This window comes from Arachis hypogaea, chromosome 4 (genome assembly GCF_003086295.3).
Source record: "Arachis hypogaea cultivar Tifrunner chromosome 4, arahy.Tifrunner.gnm2.J5K5, whole genome shotgun sequence".
Classification (NCBI taxonomy): Eukaryota; Viridiplantae; Streptophyta; class Magnoliopsida; order Fabales; family Fabaceae; genus Arachis; species Arachis hypogaea.
The window spans coordinates 122,997,554-123,014,820 of NC_092039.1; the positions used below are offsets into that span (position 1 = coordinate 122,997,554).

The 17,267-nt window shown below is 29.6% G+C and overlaps 3 protein-coding genes and 1 non-coding gene across 18 annotated transcripts; 2 read left to right on the forward strand and 2 right to left on the reverse strand.

The window, feature by feature from the left end:
- Positions 1-1,390: 1,390 nt before the first annotated feature.
- TRNAL-CAG (transfer RNA leucine (anticodon CAG)) lies at positions 1,391-1,471 on the forward strand. The gene has a single exon. It is a non-coding gene; the product is annotated as a tRNA-Leu (tRNA).
- Positions 1,472-3,757: 2,286 nt separating this feature from the next.
- LOC112797775 (large ribosomal subunit protein eL34) lies at positions 3,758-5,206 on the reverse strand. Its single transcript, XM_025840859.3, has 4 exons — positions 5,045-5,206; positions 4,852-4,931; positions 4,093-4,202; positions 3,758-3,992 (listed from the first exon to the last, which is right to left on the reverse strand). The coding sequence occupies exons 1-4, from the start codon at positions 5,121-5,123 to the stop codon at positions 3,899-3,901; spliced, it is 363 nt and encodes a 120-aa protein (XP_025696644.1). The 5' UTR covers positions 5,124-5,206; the 3' UTR covers positions 3,758-3,898.
- An 823-nt stretch (positions 5,207-6,029) lies between these two features.
- Positions 6,030-12,287, reverse strand: LOC112797776 (uncharacterized). 15 transcript variants are annotated; one of them, XM_072236190.1, is made up of 7 exons: positions 11,988-12,150; positions 11,711-11,796; positions 11,167-11,293; positions 9,990-11,096; positions 8,455-8,871; positions 7,226-7,488; positions 6,030-6,570 (listed from the first exon to the last, which is right to left on the reverse strand). In XM_072236190.1, exons 4-7 carry the CDS (start codon positions 11,059-11,061, stop codon positions 6,310-6,312), a joined length of 2,013 nt encoding a protein of 670 aa, XP_072092291.1. In that variant the 5' UTR covers positions 11,062-11,096; positions 11,167-11,293; positions 11,711-11,796; positions 11,988-12,150; the 3' UTR covers positions 6,030-6,309. The 15 variants fall into 15 exon arrangements, with proteins under 15 accessions (XP_072092291.1, XP_072092285.1, XP_072092284.1 ...); XM_072236184.1 differs by adding an exon at positions 11,419-11,526 and having other exon boundaries at positions 7,226-7,485; positions 9,990-11,293; positions 11,736-11,796; positions 11,988-12,138; XM_072236183.1 differs by adding an exon at positions 11,419-11,526 and having other exon boundaries at positions 9,990-11,293; positions 11,736-11,796; positions 11,988-12,136.
- A 1,294-nt stretch (positions 12,288-13,581) lies between these two features.
- On the forward strand, positions 13,582-15,307 carry LOC112797779 (large ribosomal subunit protein eL38z/eL38y). Its single transcript, XM_025840868.3, has 3 exons — positions 13,582-13,727; positions 14,478-14,661; positions 15,052-15,307. The coding sequence occupies exons 1-3, from the start codon at positions 13,725-13,727 to the stop codon at positions 15,072-15,074; spliced, it is 210 nt and encodes a 69-aa protein (XP_025696653.1). The 5' UTR covers positions 13,582-13,724; the 3' UTR covers positions 15,075-15,307.
- Positions 15,308-17,267: the final 1,960 nt, after the last annotated feature.

Below are 17,267 nucleotides of genomic sequence, written 5' to 3' on the forward strand. Positions count from 1 at the left end.
AAGTATTCTCTCTCTGATTTCTGACCAAGACGAAAAAGTGGACGTTGCTTTTGGTGAAAGCAAATGAGAGGGAATTGCTTGCTATCGGGCTTGGATCGGATATCCATCAAGCAATCCGTTTGATTTCTTTGACTCAGTTGATTCCTTGCTTTGTTTTTCCTTTGGGCTTCTATTTATTTGTAGCCCACCATCTTTGTTCTAATTTCATCCAATTGGATTGCTGTTGTGTATTGGTTTTGGCCTGCATCACTCAACCAAAATCAACAAAACTAATTGGGTAGTTGGTTCAATAAAATTAGTGTTTGTCATCATCAATTATGTTAGTTAATTTCTTAACTTAACACTAAGTTACAAAGAATTGCTAACATTATTAATCTAATATGAAGAAAAAAAGATTTGTGTACTTACCTCTTCATTGATGTTGCTAGCAACATAGACGACAATTCCATCTAGTCAGTAGATACGATCCAGATCGTCCTCCATGACCCTCATTTTTTAAGTTTGTCGTTTTCTACCATCTGAACCCTCTCTTGCATGGGTAAAAGAGAGAATGAGTGAATGTAAATCGTATGAAGGCAATTCAAACCTTAAATAGACAACCCAAAGGTTAAATTAAATTAGGTGCATTCGATTTACAATAAAAATTATTTTCTATAAATCGAGTTTCGGTAATTTGATTTACCTATATTTCTCTCTATTACGCTACTAAATCGAATTAATTTAATTCGATTTACATGACTGCGAATTTTTGTGCATAAATTAAATCTGCTTGCTTCGATTTACACAAATTTAATTAAGATAGACGTATAACCAAACTCTATTAAAAATATTTGTGTAATTTTTGTCTTTAATTATTTTATTAAGGTAAATTATCCTAATAATAATAATAATAATAATAATAATAATAATAATAATAATAATAATAATAAAGGTAACGTAATACTAATAATCTATATTCGTTATTAAGGGTAATAATGACACACTATAAATATATAATACGATCTTATCTAGAACTTAACCGTTTTTAGGTAAACGGAATTTTATTTGATAACATAACGTTACCTGAATAGCCGTCAAATTTAGCATAATGAGCAAATTACATCCAAAATATTCTGAGACACTGAAAATAAATGACTGTGCTCAATATTGTCCAGCAAGTAGCAATTACGCATTATTATATTTTTACGGTTAAAATATCGTATGCACAATGTATATTAATGTGCAAATTGCATTTCATTGGTGTGTGTGTGTGAAACATTCTACTACATGCACAGCTGCATAAGAAATCTAAACTAATAAAATAAAGAAGGTATCATGAGTTATTTCAGATTATTAGCATGTTTATTTTCTTTGCAATTAAGTAAACTTTTGTGAATTTTTAAAAACAAAGGTCAAGATGGCCGAGTTGGTCTAAGGCGCCAGTTTCAGGTACTGGTCCGAAAGGGCATGGGTTCGAATCCCATTCTTGACATGAAAACGTTTAATTTTTCATAAATAGTAAGTTAGAAACTTACGACTCTTTTTAACGACAAATTCTTAAGTTGGTCCGCAAATACAATGTAATTAACACTATTAGTGTTGACATGAAAATCAGATAAAAGTTCTTCCACTTGCGTAGTACATGATTGTTTTTACTAACATTGTTGCTATAATGGATGATTAAAATTTAAACCTTATGTTAAGTTGTTAACTTCTACCAAGGTATCCTTGAAACTTGAAAGCCCTTTTACTGATTGGGATTTCAACATTTTCTCCTTGTCTAAACATCACTCTAATTCCTAAATACTATATATATATAACAAAAAACCTTCAAGGTCCTTAAATGTTTAAGGAAAGAGAATCAACTATGCCACTATTAGATTGGTACTTAAGACAATAAACATGTAGTTAGAACAAATGACACCAATGAATTACTAAAAGAAAAACCCAAGATAATAATAATATCAATTTATTCTAAGTTACACCAACGTATAATGATATCATTTGTTGGTACTCTTGTATATATTCTCCTTTAAATAAACATCAATTGTTAATGGGGGAGTTTTATAGTGTGGATGGCATTAAACATCCACATATATGGATATTATGTGGACACCTTGTTGAATGAACACGTTTGAATTATTCATGTTTACAGATTTAGTTGATGAGACAGCATATGAGGAAGTAGCAGTAATTTTGCAGATACTATATAAGAAAATTAATAAGTATAATGAGATGTTAATTATTTTTGGTAAGTTGGGACTAATGAATAAGTTGTATTTTTTTTTGTGTATGTGGCCATGACTGAGTTTTGGACTTGGATCGCCATTTTTTATGCAAAAAACAAATTTTGTTGTGAATAAAAACAAATTAAAGATAAGCATTAAAAAGGAAATGGGCTAATGTGTTTTTAGATTTGTTTGGGTAATCTGGTTTTTTAATTTTTTGGAAATATGGCTAAACTTCTCTAACTTTTTTTTTTGTCATGGTGTTCTCATAAAGTGGAGGGATTGTATATTATTAAATGGATAAAAAAACAAAAAGATGCAGTGCATTGTTTTGATATTTAACCTAAATAAATAAATAAATATGTGATGTATGTTACTAATAAGACAGAAAAATAATATTTAAGACAAAAAAATAATATTTTTATTATTTTTTGAATGTTACCCTTTATTATGTTGTTATTAGTAATTATTTATATAACTTAAATTTTTATAGTTTTAATGAACTATAAAAATAAAAAATTCCTTTTAAACATTACATATGTCATATTAATTATGTAAATAAAATCTTTATGAGTACGCAATTTATTATAATATTTATGAAAGACGTTAAAAAATAAATAAATAAAGATATTTAACATTTTTTTTCATTTATATTTTTATTCATCAGAATAAAAATATTAATTTGTATATTATTTTTTTGTTATTGTTCTTATTTTTATTAATATTTTTAATATTTATAATTACTATATTATTGTGTACAGAAATGGACATGGACATATAAATGGACATGGACACTCATATGAGATGTGGGTGCAACTCGTACAAGTGTAGAGATGTATCTTATAAGAATGGTATATAAAATAGCTTTATAATAAGTTAAGATCAGATGTGAGAGAAGATATGAGATGTGGGTGCAACTCGTACAAGTGTAGAAATGTATCTTATAAGAATGGGATATAAAATGGCTTTATAATAAGTTAAGATCAGATGTGAGAGAAGATATTAGTGGTGTCAGTTATAAAAACTTAGCCACATTTTTTAGAAATTAGAAAACCAAAAATAATTAGCTCAAAACCCAGTCATGGCCACGCCAATTAGCTCCAACTTGCCAAAAATAATTAGCATCATATTGTGCAATACATCTGCAAAATTACTGCTACTCCCTCATATGCTGTAACAAAGTGTCCACATAATATCCACTCCCCTTGTTAATGTTATCGTGTACCTTTTCAATATCCACTCCCCTTGTTAATGTTATCGTGTACCTTTTCAATTTGAGGAAATATAAGGACCCCTAATACCCAGATGATTATTCTAGATAATATGAGTATATTGTGTTTGAAAAAATTAGTAATATTTTTCTTGTACACATTGTACTCCCTGGCGGGATTCTTTCAATTCAGATCGTTTTGACTACAATCTAATGGATGATTAGGATAATACCTCAATCTCAAAGAAAATATCAAATACGTAATTGTTCTATATGTAGGGATCCTTAAAAAGATATGCACTTGAAAAGCATTAGCCTGATAATGTATGAAACTGAAAAATTAACTAACAAAACGCACAAGAATCCATAAAATAAACTTCAAATAAAGTTCCACATTCATAGTTAACAGTAACACAATCCAACGTCAAAATTTTAACAGAAATTCAAGAGGTTTTAATATTTTATCCATGGTCCACTCAGCTTAACTCCTTGATGCTTGCTTTTCTTTTGCCTTTTGGATCTTCAACACCTTCTTCACAATTTTTTGTTCCTCAACAAGGAAAGCACGGATAATCCTACACCAAGATTAAATTGCCATGAATATTATTTACTCTAATTAATAAAACAAAACAACGCAAAGAAGTAAAATCTATTGAATCTTTTTCGAGGACAAACCTTTCTCTAACTGCTCCTCCAGACAAGACACCTCCATAGGCACGGTTCACTGTGCGGCGGTTTCTAGGCAACCTAGATCTCTTGTATTCAGCAGGTCTCAGATGTGGAATCTACATATTAAGTCTGCGTTAGAAAATAATAACAGGAGCAGGTGCAGTGCTACACAGAATGCAAGTCTACTACTTCATCAACCAGAAAGAGAGAGAAAGACAGACAGGGCCATTAGCCCATTAAAGACACACAAACAAGTTGGCACATCCCACGACAACCAAGTTAGGGTTATGCCTTAAGACAAAAGAAAATGAAAGAGATGACAATATTTGAAGCAAACTTATGTTAACAGTATAACAAGCAAGAAGTAAAGCACTGATCTCTAGAAAAAATGGTGCATCGAAAATGTATTCAATGGATTTTTTTGTTTTTATTTTAATGAATCAATTTGATGACAGCTTCGGATGGGGAACTCAGATGTATCAAACAAATAATAATAATCTGAAATGGTTAATGAAGCGTTCATGAAATGCTCCTGAACATATCAGTCCCTATTAGCTAGCTTCATCCATTGGGGACTTTCAACAAACACAAGGCATACACAATTTAAGCTTCCAACAAAACAATCCACCGCCTAATAACATAAAAATCACTATAAAAAATCATCAAATTTCATCAACAAACATCATCGGATCTCGCTGTCTACATCATTTTCAAGCATATTAAGATTCAGAACAAATTCATAGATAGATTAACAAACATACATACCCCTTGGATCCTCTTTCCGGTGACAGGGCATTTTGGTCCACTTGCTCTCTTCTTCGTACTCTGGTACACCAGCTTCCCACCTAAACAAACATCATTAAAAACAAAACAGAAAAACACAGATCAGAAAATTTTGAAAAAAAAAAAACCAATTTTTTTGGGGTGGGGTTTTGAAAGAGGAGAAGAAATAAAGTACCGGGGGTTTTGACAACACGGTGCTGGTTGGATTTGGTGGCATAGCTATGGCGCTTACGATAAGTGAGCCTCTGAACCATTGTCACCGATGACTCTGTTCTTCACACACACACGAACGATGAAGAATGAAGATGATGGCTGCCAAAACCCTAGATAACCTTTTATTATACGGTTTTGGGCCGTGGGCTTTATTTTATTAATGTAGGCCCAAATATTCACATTAAACAAAAAAAGTAATACTGCTATGTAAACCCCCCAGCCGAAAAACCAAAAACTATATCCATTTTTTAAAAACAATTCAATTCAATAAAATGAGTAGCATGTGACTACTAAATTTGTTTACTACCAAAAAAAAGTTTAGGTTAAATATAATCAATTGGGTCTGAACCAAATAAATTATTTTTGATAAAATAAACCACTGTCTAAAACCAAAATCATTATCAAATATAAACTAAATATAGTAAATCAAATTAAAATCATATTGTTATTTAAGTATTTTGGATAACAAACATTGTTAGGGTACTTGTTAAGGTTTTTAAAGAGAAAATGTTTAAACTTGTAATTCAATGGGATATTAAAAATCCAAAATTTAATTTGAAAAAATGACAAATAAATCCTAAATATTTATATTTTGGACAGATTAGTTCTTAAAGAAAAAAAATACGAATAAACTCTTTTAGAATAATAAACGTGGACAAGTTAATTCAAATTAAAACTATTTATCCTAATTATAAGAGCTAATTTAAAAATTATATATTTACATCTGTTATCTTATAAGTCTTTATTAGTACTTTTTTTTAGAAAATAATATGTCTAAAGTGTAAATCTTGTCACTTTATTCTTAATTTTTTCATTATAATTAGAGTTCTAATCGAATCCTAAATTCCTAAACTGCTAAAAACCAAATTGAGGTTTCATCTTATATTAAGTTGTAATCTCATAACTTTAAATCTATTAGATTAAATAAAGTTCTTAGGACATCTTAATTTTGTAACTATAGTAACATTTTATGGTTGATCTTGCTCAAGAACATGTTTATTTTTTGTACTTGAAGCTACAATGCATCTTTAAACTTGAAATGGAACGGTACTACCACATCCAATTTAGGTTACATAAGCTCCTACTAATTACTATCCTTTTGGTTTACTCAAATTTACCCTTTAAACCATGGAATAGAAAAATAGAAGAGATCAAAGTTTCTATGACATAATAATACCATATATATTCTAACAAAAAATGGAGAAGTAGTAATATGAATGATGAAGATCAACTAGGAAAAAGCAAGAAAGTTGGTTCAACATGTATCCTTCTATTTACAAAAGTGATCTTGTTCAATTTACTACGACACCATGCTAGTTGATCAGTCGTTATTCTTGACATGTTCAACACTCTCCAAACTAATTTCATATCCACTTGAGAGAAAAAATAAAGCACTTGATCTGTCCCATCTTCATCGTAATCATGCTTCTTAAGTTTCTTCAATATGCAGCTTTCACTCCTCAATAACTCTCTCAATCTCTTTTCCTTCTGTCAATCCAAAACAACATCATTTCACTAAAAAAAGAACAACTCAAGACCAAACCTATATATATACTAGGCTTGAAATTACAACCTTATTTATTAAAAGCAAATCATATTTTTTTAAAAAAAAAAAACTAAACTTTTAAGTAGATTATTTGACCCAAATAACTTGGAACGAACTCTCATTTTTTAGTATTAGAAAAGTTTATATAATACATTTCGAGCATTTATCACATGTATTATTTAACATTGACTAAGTAAAACAGATGATAAGTAAATTTTAAACACTAAAATATAATTATATTCATACGAAATTAATAGTTGAAAAGATTAATAATAATTTAATAATAAATATTAAATAATCTAATAATTTTTAACTATCAATTTTATATGAAAAATAACTATACTTGAGTTTCACCTAAATAAATATTGATGATATCCTTCTCATTATCATTCAATCATAAGTTGTAATAAAATACAAGTATATATATTTTTGCAATTTTGGTATGATGCTGCAAATTAAACATTATTATTATAATTAAATGACGAAATTAAAGTCATTCGGTGAAGAGAAAAACTAATTTACATGTCCACATAATTAAAAACTATATATGTGGCTTTAATTATCAAAAGTTTTATTGTAGTTGTTATTATTTTTTACCTTTTGAAGATCTGTTAGAATTTCTAGTAAAAGCTGTGAATCTGAGAGATCCTGTAGTTGCATGAGTTGATGAGTTTCTCTTGCAGATTTAAGTGTGAAGCTAGATGCATCCTTATCAGCTCTTATAAAACGCCAAATTGTTCTGATTGATTCTTCCAAAATCTCCACTAACATGTCACTTGTTATTATTATAGACTCATCATCTGCTGCTACATCTCCTCCTTTTTGTCTTTGTTTCTTTTTATCTTTGGAACTGTTGTCTTCTGCATGCATAACCAATTAAATAAGGTTCTATATCCATAAGGGATTTGTTTGTCTCATTTATATTTATGTATATATTATGGTCCCCTTATCATCAAAGAAAAGCTTAAAGGGACATTTCAGAAAGTGGGACAATTAAAGTGACAATAGAAAATGTTCATTTATTATATTATTGTAGGTCAATGATGCAAACAGTAACACTCAACCAGTTGTAATGCATTAGCATTTTAGCAGTGTTTAGTAGATGCAAATGCATTAATTATAGTATATCAAAAGCTTTAAAACTTTGGTTTGATGATACTACAAATTTTGGTTTATTTAATTTCCTAACCAATGTCTTAGAATATGAGAAGATAATCATCTTGATGTGGAAATTACAAGAGTCATAGATATCTCCCTTTACCAATTTTTCACTTTTGTTAAGATGAGATATGATGATATAATCAATAGAAATACTAATTTGACAACTAAAAAAAAAAGTAAATAACTAACAACTACAACTTAAAAGTCTAAATTCTCCTTACTTAAAATAGGAAAAGATAAGGGTAATTCAAACTTTTTATCTTTATAATCGAGGGTTAGTTGTTCTCTTTCTAATTGTAAAAAAAATATTATTTGTATACTAAAATTTGTCACTAAGATCAGTCACTAATGTATTTGTGTATAAATACATGTGTAGTTTAATTTATTTTTAATATGTATTTGTATTCTAATATGTATTTTATATTAGTGACTAATTTTAGTAACTGATTTTAGTATACACGTAGAATGGTTGAAAGTCAAATTAGTAGTTCTCTATGATCAAATTCACATCCAAAGTAACTTAAAATTTGAGAAAAATTCAATGGTATCTCCAATAATTAAAAAAGAAAAATATTGAAAGTTTTTCTCCTCATATTTTTAGCGAGAGAAACTTGATAATTTAATGTTAAAATTATCTAAAAAGTAGTTAGTGGTGTATTAATTACCTCTAATGAGTGGAACTTGAAGAAGATTCCTCATGACACAGCGATTCTTGGTGTAGTTTTCAACTCGTGGACCTTGGAAAGGTTCATTCTCTATAAATCTCTGAATCAAAACCTGGAACTGTTGAAATTCCCCAGCAACCTCATTGAATCTTTTCAAACCGTATTGGTCACTTTCCCACAGCTCCAATGCCTTCTCATATTCCCATTGAAGAAACTCCCAAGAAAGGCATAATTGCCCCACATAAACCATTTCCAAGTCACTGTATAGTTCCCTCATGAACTTGTTCGTCGCGTCCCCTGACTCCTTGTTCTTTCGCCGGCCGCTCTGTGGCCGACGAAGAATGTCTTTTATGACAAAAGAAGAGGATTTCTTGTGCCGTGAAAGTGTTTGGAGCGGATCTTTCGATGATAAAAAACCTATAATTTCCCACAAGAGAAATTTATAAAAATATTTTCTCCACATGTCAATTTTTAATACATCTTCTGTGTAATGTATATTTCCACACAATTTTTTAAATATGTTTCCACAATCATATACTAAAAAAAATGATAAATGAAAGCAAATTTATGGGAGTAGCTTTCTAACTTATCTTGCATGTCAAGATTTGATTCATAGAGGAAAAAAAAAGAAGAGTCATGTGAACAGTGGTTGAAGCATTACAATCATTGATAGCTCATTGTAGGGAAAAGGTTTCTTTTTGAAATTAGGCAAAAAGCTAGGTTGGCCACAATAAGCAAATGTCCAAATTTCATGCCCGTAGAAAATGGGAAGTACAAATTTAATGTACACCAATTTTTTTGATATGATCATTTAAATGAGTAGAAAGGAGAAGGTGGATAGGTCTACTTAAGTAGATACACATATTTGCTTATTTATTTAATGTAAAATTGTTTGTTCTAAAAACACCTAAAATTACACCATATATAATTCTCTAGAACTTTAATTTTTTTTATAAATAAAATCATTTTTTGAGGAAACCTACTACTACTACTACTAGTCTTATGGGAAAATGAAGAAGACTAGTAGAAGCTATGGTTGTTGGGAATTCTACTATGGAAGAAGACAAGCATTTATGTAATCAACAGAAAACTCATGCATGTGGGAGGAAAATTTGATCCCTTCCTTAATGGCAACCCCCAAAATTCAACCTCTATCTTCCTTGTTAAAATAAACAAAAATAAAAAGAATTGCATCAACATTTGACAAAACTATTTACTGATAAATTCAACCAAAAAGCTACTAGGGTATTTCTATAAATTCATGCTTTCCTAGTGCTCAACCAACCAGATTTAGTGGGTCCAAAAAGGCAAAAACACTCTCTACTTTTAATGATATAGATGAGTTAGGTCTTCATGATCATGTAAGATAGATGAAATTTGTTTATGAAAAAGGCACAAACCTTTTTACACTATCATAATACTATCTAATAAAAAACTTTAATCACCCCCTAAAAATCAAAGTTTTAGAGTTAAGCTAGGAAAAGGAAAATAAAATAAGAAAAATAAAGGAGAAAAGGGTAAGAAATTTTACTGACCTATAGCATACATCTTTTGGTAATTCAAGATATCAAATTTCCTCATCCTCTCTCTGTAACTCTTATAGAATTTTGGAAGATCATTGGTGTTGGAACAATGGTGGAACTTCTCATCAATATTCCATGGCTTCAAATCTTCCATGATCCTTGGAGACTCAGAATCCTCAAGGATTGTAGGTAAACCAGTTGCTCTAACTTTCTTCAGCTCCATCTTTAGCTGCTCTATCAAATCTTGATGCTCCCAAAGTGTGTCGAACCGGCTTGAATCCTCACCATCAAAAGCAGCTAAACTATCTGAATTGTTCTTCAATGATACTTCAAAATTTTTACCTGAAGGCTTTTCCTTTGCACAATCTTCTTCAATCTTTCTAAGCTCATTCATTATATCTTCGTCTTCTTCGGCAAAATCATCAGGCTCATAACCAATATCTAAATTCTCCAAATCTTTATCATCCAAAAAATCCAAATCTTCTTCTTCATCTGTTATTAGGTCTGCATTTTCCTCACCAACATGATGGTTCCCCAATGTGTAATAATCAATATTGGTTCCGAAGTCTGCTTCCGACAAGAAGCCTTCTTCTCCCATAGAATTCATAGAATCTGAATCAATACTTGAGCATATGAAATCATCATCTTCATGTGGTAAATCTTCAGCAACTGGTTCCGAATCCTTGACCTTATTTTGTGACACCTTTTGAGTGGAATTCTCAAGAATTTCTGCATTAAAGCCTTCTTTGGAATCAATGATAACTTGATTTTCAAATGGAGAATCATCACCATTTGAATGGACATAAAACTCTTTCACAGTGAAATTTTCAACTTGTGGTTCATCCAAGAACTGGCTGAAACTTGCGCCGGTGAAGATCTGATACTTGTTGGTCCATGAGGAAATAGTATCATCCCTCTCCACAAAATCACAACTTTCCTTGGATTCTTCTTCAACCAAGTTGCAATCCCAACTTTGATATTCAAATTTAAAAACCAACTTTGATGGTTCCTCTTCTTTTTCTTCTTCTTGAAGTCCAAAATTTACACCTTCATCAACAAAAGTTTCAGAGCAACATTCATTCATTGGCCCTGCTTCAACTTCTGTTTTGCCCTCGCAGCCTTCAGAATCAATTTGATTACTTTCATGTGATAGAGAATCACAAGCAGAATCAAAATTCTCATACTTCACCTCTGTATCTTCTTCGCACGATCCATAATAACTATCCTCCTCAGCTTCAGTTTCTGGATTGGTTTGATCAATTTCAAAGGGAAATTCAGAACAACAAGCAGAACTCATTCCCTTAGAACTATAATACCTATAAAGGAAAAACAAAAACAAAAACAAAAACAAAAGGCAACCATACAAAATAAGTAAATCAAATATAAGAAACAGAGACTAACTTATCAACAGTGAACAGTGAACATTGAAAATTCAATATACCTCATGAAGATTTTGGTGAAAACCCAGAATAGAGATTGCATAAGCTTAGAAAACAGAACACATAAATACTCCGTTAAAAGAACCACCTTTGGATTCAAAAAACCCTTGCTATAACTCATGATCATAGAATAACGATTGGGTATATCACGAAAATTTCATTGACGGTCACGATCACATGAAGAAGCAACAAAAGAAAAACAGAGGAGGGAGGAAACAAAAAAACAGAGCAGGGTCATGCAATCTCTTAGATTTCGGAAATGAAAAATAAAATAAAAATAAAGGGACTTTGCACCTGAATTAGAAAAAGATGTACGTACAAACTCTCTTCACTGTTTTCACATGGTGAAATCCGATTCAGCAGAGAGGTTGAAGTGTTACCTAATGAGTGAGATTCAGCAAATATGAATGAATGAAACAATTAAATCAAAATTGAAAATGTTAATGCAGAAGAACTAGGGAGAAAACAACGTGTGAGCGACTTATGTTTTGTTCTAATCTTTAGGGGTTGCTTAGAATAAAGAATTTTTTTTTTAACCGTTATGAATTGAGGAATTATATATTTTCTCAACCTTTTTCTTCGGGTGAGTAGTCCATTGTTATTGTTGTTGTGTACGATTCTATTGATTCATGTGAAGGGTTGATGTGTGAGTGAATAAAAGAGATAATGTTAAAATTTTAGAAAAAAATAAACAGAAATTTTGGGTTAAATTGAAAGTTTACGCTATCAAATGCACTTAGATTGCTAACCAAATTTTGCATTATGTAATGAAAAATGATATTTGTATGATTATTAATTTATTATTATTATTTTTGTATAATATCGAAACTTGATGATTTGATATGTTTTGAGGGTTGGAACGTGGTACGTTGGAGTCAATGTGGAAATTGATTAGTATTTAGTAGGATGAAGAATTCAACCAAGCGTGTGGGCTGTGACTTTGGGAACGGACCAAATAACCGACATCCGTCATAGATCAGGCTCTTCAATCAAATAAGATACCATTTAGTTATAAAACCTTTCTTATTATTATCAGAAGCTGTTAGGCTGCCTTTATTTATAGATATGGAATATTGATATAAATACACAAAAATATAAAATAGTGTTTGATAAATAAAATATAAATAAACATATTATATTTTAAATTAGTGTATTTTGTGTTGATAAAAAAATAAAGATATTAATAAAAAATATAATTTATTTTTTATTATTTTTATTAATTTTTAATAATTATATTTTATTATTATTATATTTATTTTAAATTTTTTGGACTAAAAAAATAAAAATAAATTAAACTTTTATAATTTGTTTTAATTTGTTATCAACCAGAATACAAAAAGACAAAATTTTGTATTTCTGTTCTTTGTGTCTTGTCCTCAGAAATAAATGCAATCTTAAAGACAATAATTTTTAATATTTTTAACTATTATTTTATCATATAAATATTAAATTATTTTTAATAAAATAAATTTTATTAATTTATATATATAAATTCTAAAAAATATAAATACAAATTAAATTAATTTATATATACAAACTCTGATAAATATAAGTACAAATTATATATTTTTTGTATGATAATATTTGTTAATTATGTAGCATTATTCTATTATTTATTATTATTATTATTATTATTATTATTATTATTAATAAATCGACAATATGTAAAAAATAACAATATAATTGTCAAAATTGAATTTTATATAAAAAAATTTACATAGTTTTTTAATTAAATTTATAGATATAGATAATTTTTTAAATAATAAAAAATATTTTTTTTAATATAACAATATACAATTATTATTTGTGTAATTTTTTTTTACAAAATAGTGTATAAAAATGAATTTCTAATAGTTATGTTAAAATGAAATTGAATGAGTTATCAAAGTGGATATTTCCTACTTTAAAATGTATATTTGGTGTCATAATTGAACCATTTACAGGAACACGGGAATAAATTAACAAGTTATTTGCCTTTTTAGTCATATATAGGTAATTATATATAAATAAATTAATTAATTTGGGGAATCATAATTCAATTCATAACTCATAAGTTGTGTTTGATTTTTTTGTTGTTGTTGTTTCTGATTACGGGCTTCTTTTAATTGTATAAGCAAATTGGGCCCTAAAACCATAAGTTGTAATGGGCCGGCTTAAGAAAGGATAATAACGTCATTTAATAATATTTGAAGGATATTCAACGTCTAGGGCTTACTTTTATGAACCCTAAACCTAAAAATCGTTGTTGTCACTGATCGGGGCTGTAGGAGGAGCTGTCGCCCGTGCCAATAGTTGCGAAGTTAGAAAAATGGTATTTCAATTTGATTTTTCTGCAAATTATCGATCCTCTTAGTTTATGTATATACGATTGATCTTTTTTTGGAGGAAGGGTTCGGACTTAGTGTGTTCTTATTGGTTTTATGAGCTTCGGATTTTACTCGGTGGTAGCTGATTAGCTATTGTTGTTAGCCAAATTTGTCGAATAGTGTGTAATAGTTTAGTTGAGTGTAATTTGTGACTTGTGCTCATTTTGCAAACTTGTTTTAGTTTCAAGTTTGCTTCTTTCTCAAACGGGATTGAGCCGTTGTAGAATTGGTTCTGTCAAAATAACTTGTAAGAAAGTACCAAATATAAATAATTTGACTTTGAAGTCATTATAACTCAATTTTTTGATATATAACTCATTTGAATTCTGAAGTGTGTGTAATTCTTTAGTGTCACTTTTCTCAGTATGTTTTGTTTAGGTTTTGGAGTTTTATGTTTTTGTGAGCTCTTAAAGTTTTTCTTTTCATATTTTTTTTTGGTCATTTTGTGTTGTATTTTGGCAATTGAGAATAATTGATTGAATGTTTTTATTCTTGAAACGAGGGATTTAGACATTAAAGATATAAACTCGGGTCAAGAGAATATGTTACCAACAAAAATAAGGGGAATATCCAAATGTCATCACTTGATTTGAAAATGGATGAAATGGATTTAAGAACTTGCTCTAAATTTTTACCTTTGGTAGTTTGGTACTCAAGCTTTTTTTTTTTTTCCTCTCATGATTGGTTTTATGTAGCCGAAGCAAATTCATGAGATTAAGGACTTCCTCCTCACAGCCCGTAGGAAGGATGCGCGTTCTGTGAAAATCAAGCGGAGCAGAGATGTGGTCAAGTTCAAGGTTCGTTGCTCCAAGTACCTGTATACCCTCTGTGTTTTTGACCTTGAGAAGGCCGATAAGTTGAAGCAATCACTTCCTCCAGGTTTGTTTTAAGAAATCTTATTGCTGATATATGCGATTATTAGTTGTCATGCTTGTCTTCCACGAAACTAGTGGAAAAAATTTATGTACATTGTATGAATTGTATAGATAGTTGATGTCATAGGTTGGAAGTTCAGAGGTATAACTCGTTATAATGGGAAACCAATTTATTGAAGTATAAGATTCTGTTGTGTCTAGGGAAAACAATGGTTTAGATTCTGGTTAATCTTGATCTGGATGTGCTCACGGCGAATGATAGAATGAGCACAATCCACATGGTGTTCTTGGGTATCCAAGAATTTCTCCATGCTTCTGCCATTTTTTAGTCTTGCTTTGATTTTTCCCTGTTCTTTCTGTTTTGTAATTGACTCATTGTATTCGCTTTGTGCAGGTTTGAGTGTGCAAGACCTTTGAATATCGGGTACAATATAAGGGACCAATTTTGTTTGAATTTGTGCTTTATATTTGCGTTTACCATTTCGTTTCTTATCAGCAAAGGATTAGATTATGATTTAATGTAATGAACAATGCAAAAGGATTAGATTATGATTAATGTAATGAACAATGCAAGTTGACTTGACGCAGTTTATGCTTTTTGTAGCTAATTTCATATATTATTATGGATAAAACTTGGTTAATTTTATTAATCTTTCTGGTTGTTTCTTGTACTAATTTACAAGAGCCGAAGTGATAGTTACATGTCATTGAGATTGAGATAATGAATACCATAACATTGTCGAGCATCATCATCCCTGTTTGACAAGGATTTAGCTAGTGGATTTTGAGGTTTTTGGGATGCATGAAGTGATAGAATTTCAACTCCTAATTTATAAATTATAATAGTTACCTTTTTTTTATTGATAAATGTATAAGTAGTGGTGGAATTGGACCGAGTTACCAACGGTGGCTCGACTTGTTTTAGGGTCAATTGGGTTTAACTCGTTTTATTAAATAGGTCAAATTTAATTTTTCTGAAAACTTATTAGCTAAATAGACTTGGTCATAGACTTTTAGTAAATGATGATGAAGTTCGTTTTGATAAATGTAATGATTATTTTTAAAAAATGTATTATTCTTGTTAATGGTTTATATATTTCTAAGTATTATTATATATAGATTAATACTTATTTTTGCAGTCTATTTTCACCTTTATCTATAGGGGATTTGTCACATACCCTTAGAAAAAGAACAGGGAAAAAAAAAAGAGGTCACGTTACAAATTTTTTATTTTTAATTTGTTGCAGTCCAAATAAGATCACTAGTCTTCTTCAACTATGAGTTTGTGTGTGTGTGTGTCTGCAAACAGAAGTTATAAGCTAAATCAAACATCTAATAATTAGTTAATGCATCTAGACAAATTTAACCTAACAACATAAATTAAGAGTGTGACATGGTCACTAATTGGAACCGCATTTTGTGACTATAGGGTCTAAAAATAAATAGCAGAAAAGAACGTGTCATTTGATTCAAAGCTGATATTACAACTTGGCCTTGAAGAAATCTTTATAAGCAAATTTTGAAGCTTTCTTATGGGATTATATTTTTTTTCCTTTCATATTGGTCAGCTTTCACCGTTGGACTTGAGAATTCCATCTTTCATATTATCTTATTTCATGTTCCATGCATATTTCATTGTCATTGTCATAATTATTTATTTTAACTTATTTATGCAACACAGAATGCGTACAAAAATCTTTGTACAAGAAATTAATTTAAGCCAACAGGCTAATGAGACAGGACGCCTACTTTGTTGACATTTTAAGCCATATGAGTCAATGCTGTTCTTTCTAAGTGACAATGATATTCCATTTTTTTTTATCTGTTCAGGCTTCAAGTGAAAGTGATTTATTTGGGAATTTCTTTTTTTTTTTGGTGACTATTTGGGGATTTATATGCTTGCAATATTTTGATTAATATACATAAAATTTTAAGAGGTGGTTAATTTCTATACATTGGCAATACAAACAGAGAAAATAACATTTTCGGTAAATCATATCGCAGAAAACTAAAAAATAACCATGGTGCATAATTATAAGGAGTAATGTTGATTGAACATTTTCTTGCAATTTGCTTGGCAGTTCAATGTGAAAGAAAATTAATAAATATGATAATATCTATATACAATAATTAATATGTATTATATATAGTTAAAAATCACTAATATAATTTTTTTTCACTTCAATGCGTTATTAGGTCAAAGAATTAATTGGTCGCGAATCTAAGCTCCATTTAAAAGTTGATATTCATTGCATTTTTTGTTTATGATATCTCTCAATCAGATATTACATTTTTTTGTTGTTGCTCATGGTATTTCAAAATTGAATAGATCAATAACTAATCCGTTGTGAATCTAAACTCCATTTAAGTGCTTATCATTGACTAATATATTACTGCATGTACAAGAGTCAAACTTTCGACATTTGTTTAAACACTAGTGAATTGCATACAACCAACCCAAATTGGTTACTTTCAATATTTACTTTTTTGTTTTCTTTTTGGTATAGACCTTCAATATATACTTATCACTAATAGAAATATACATGAACATGTACAAAAGATTCAATCCAATAGGAACTATTTTTGGGGGCTCAAGGATTCAACATAATT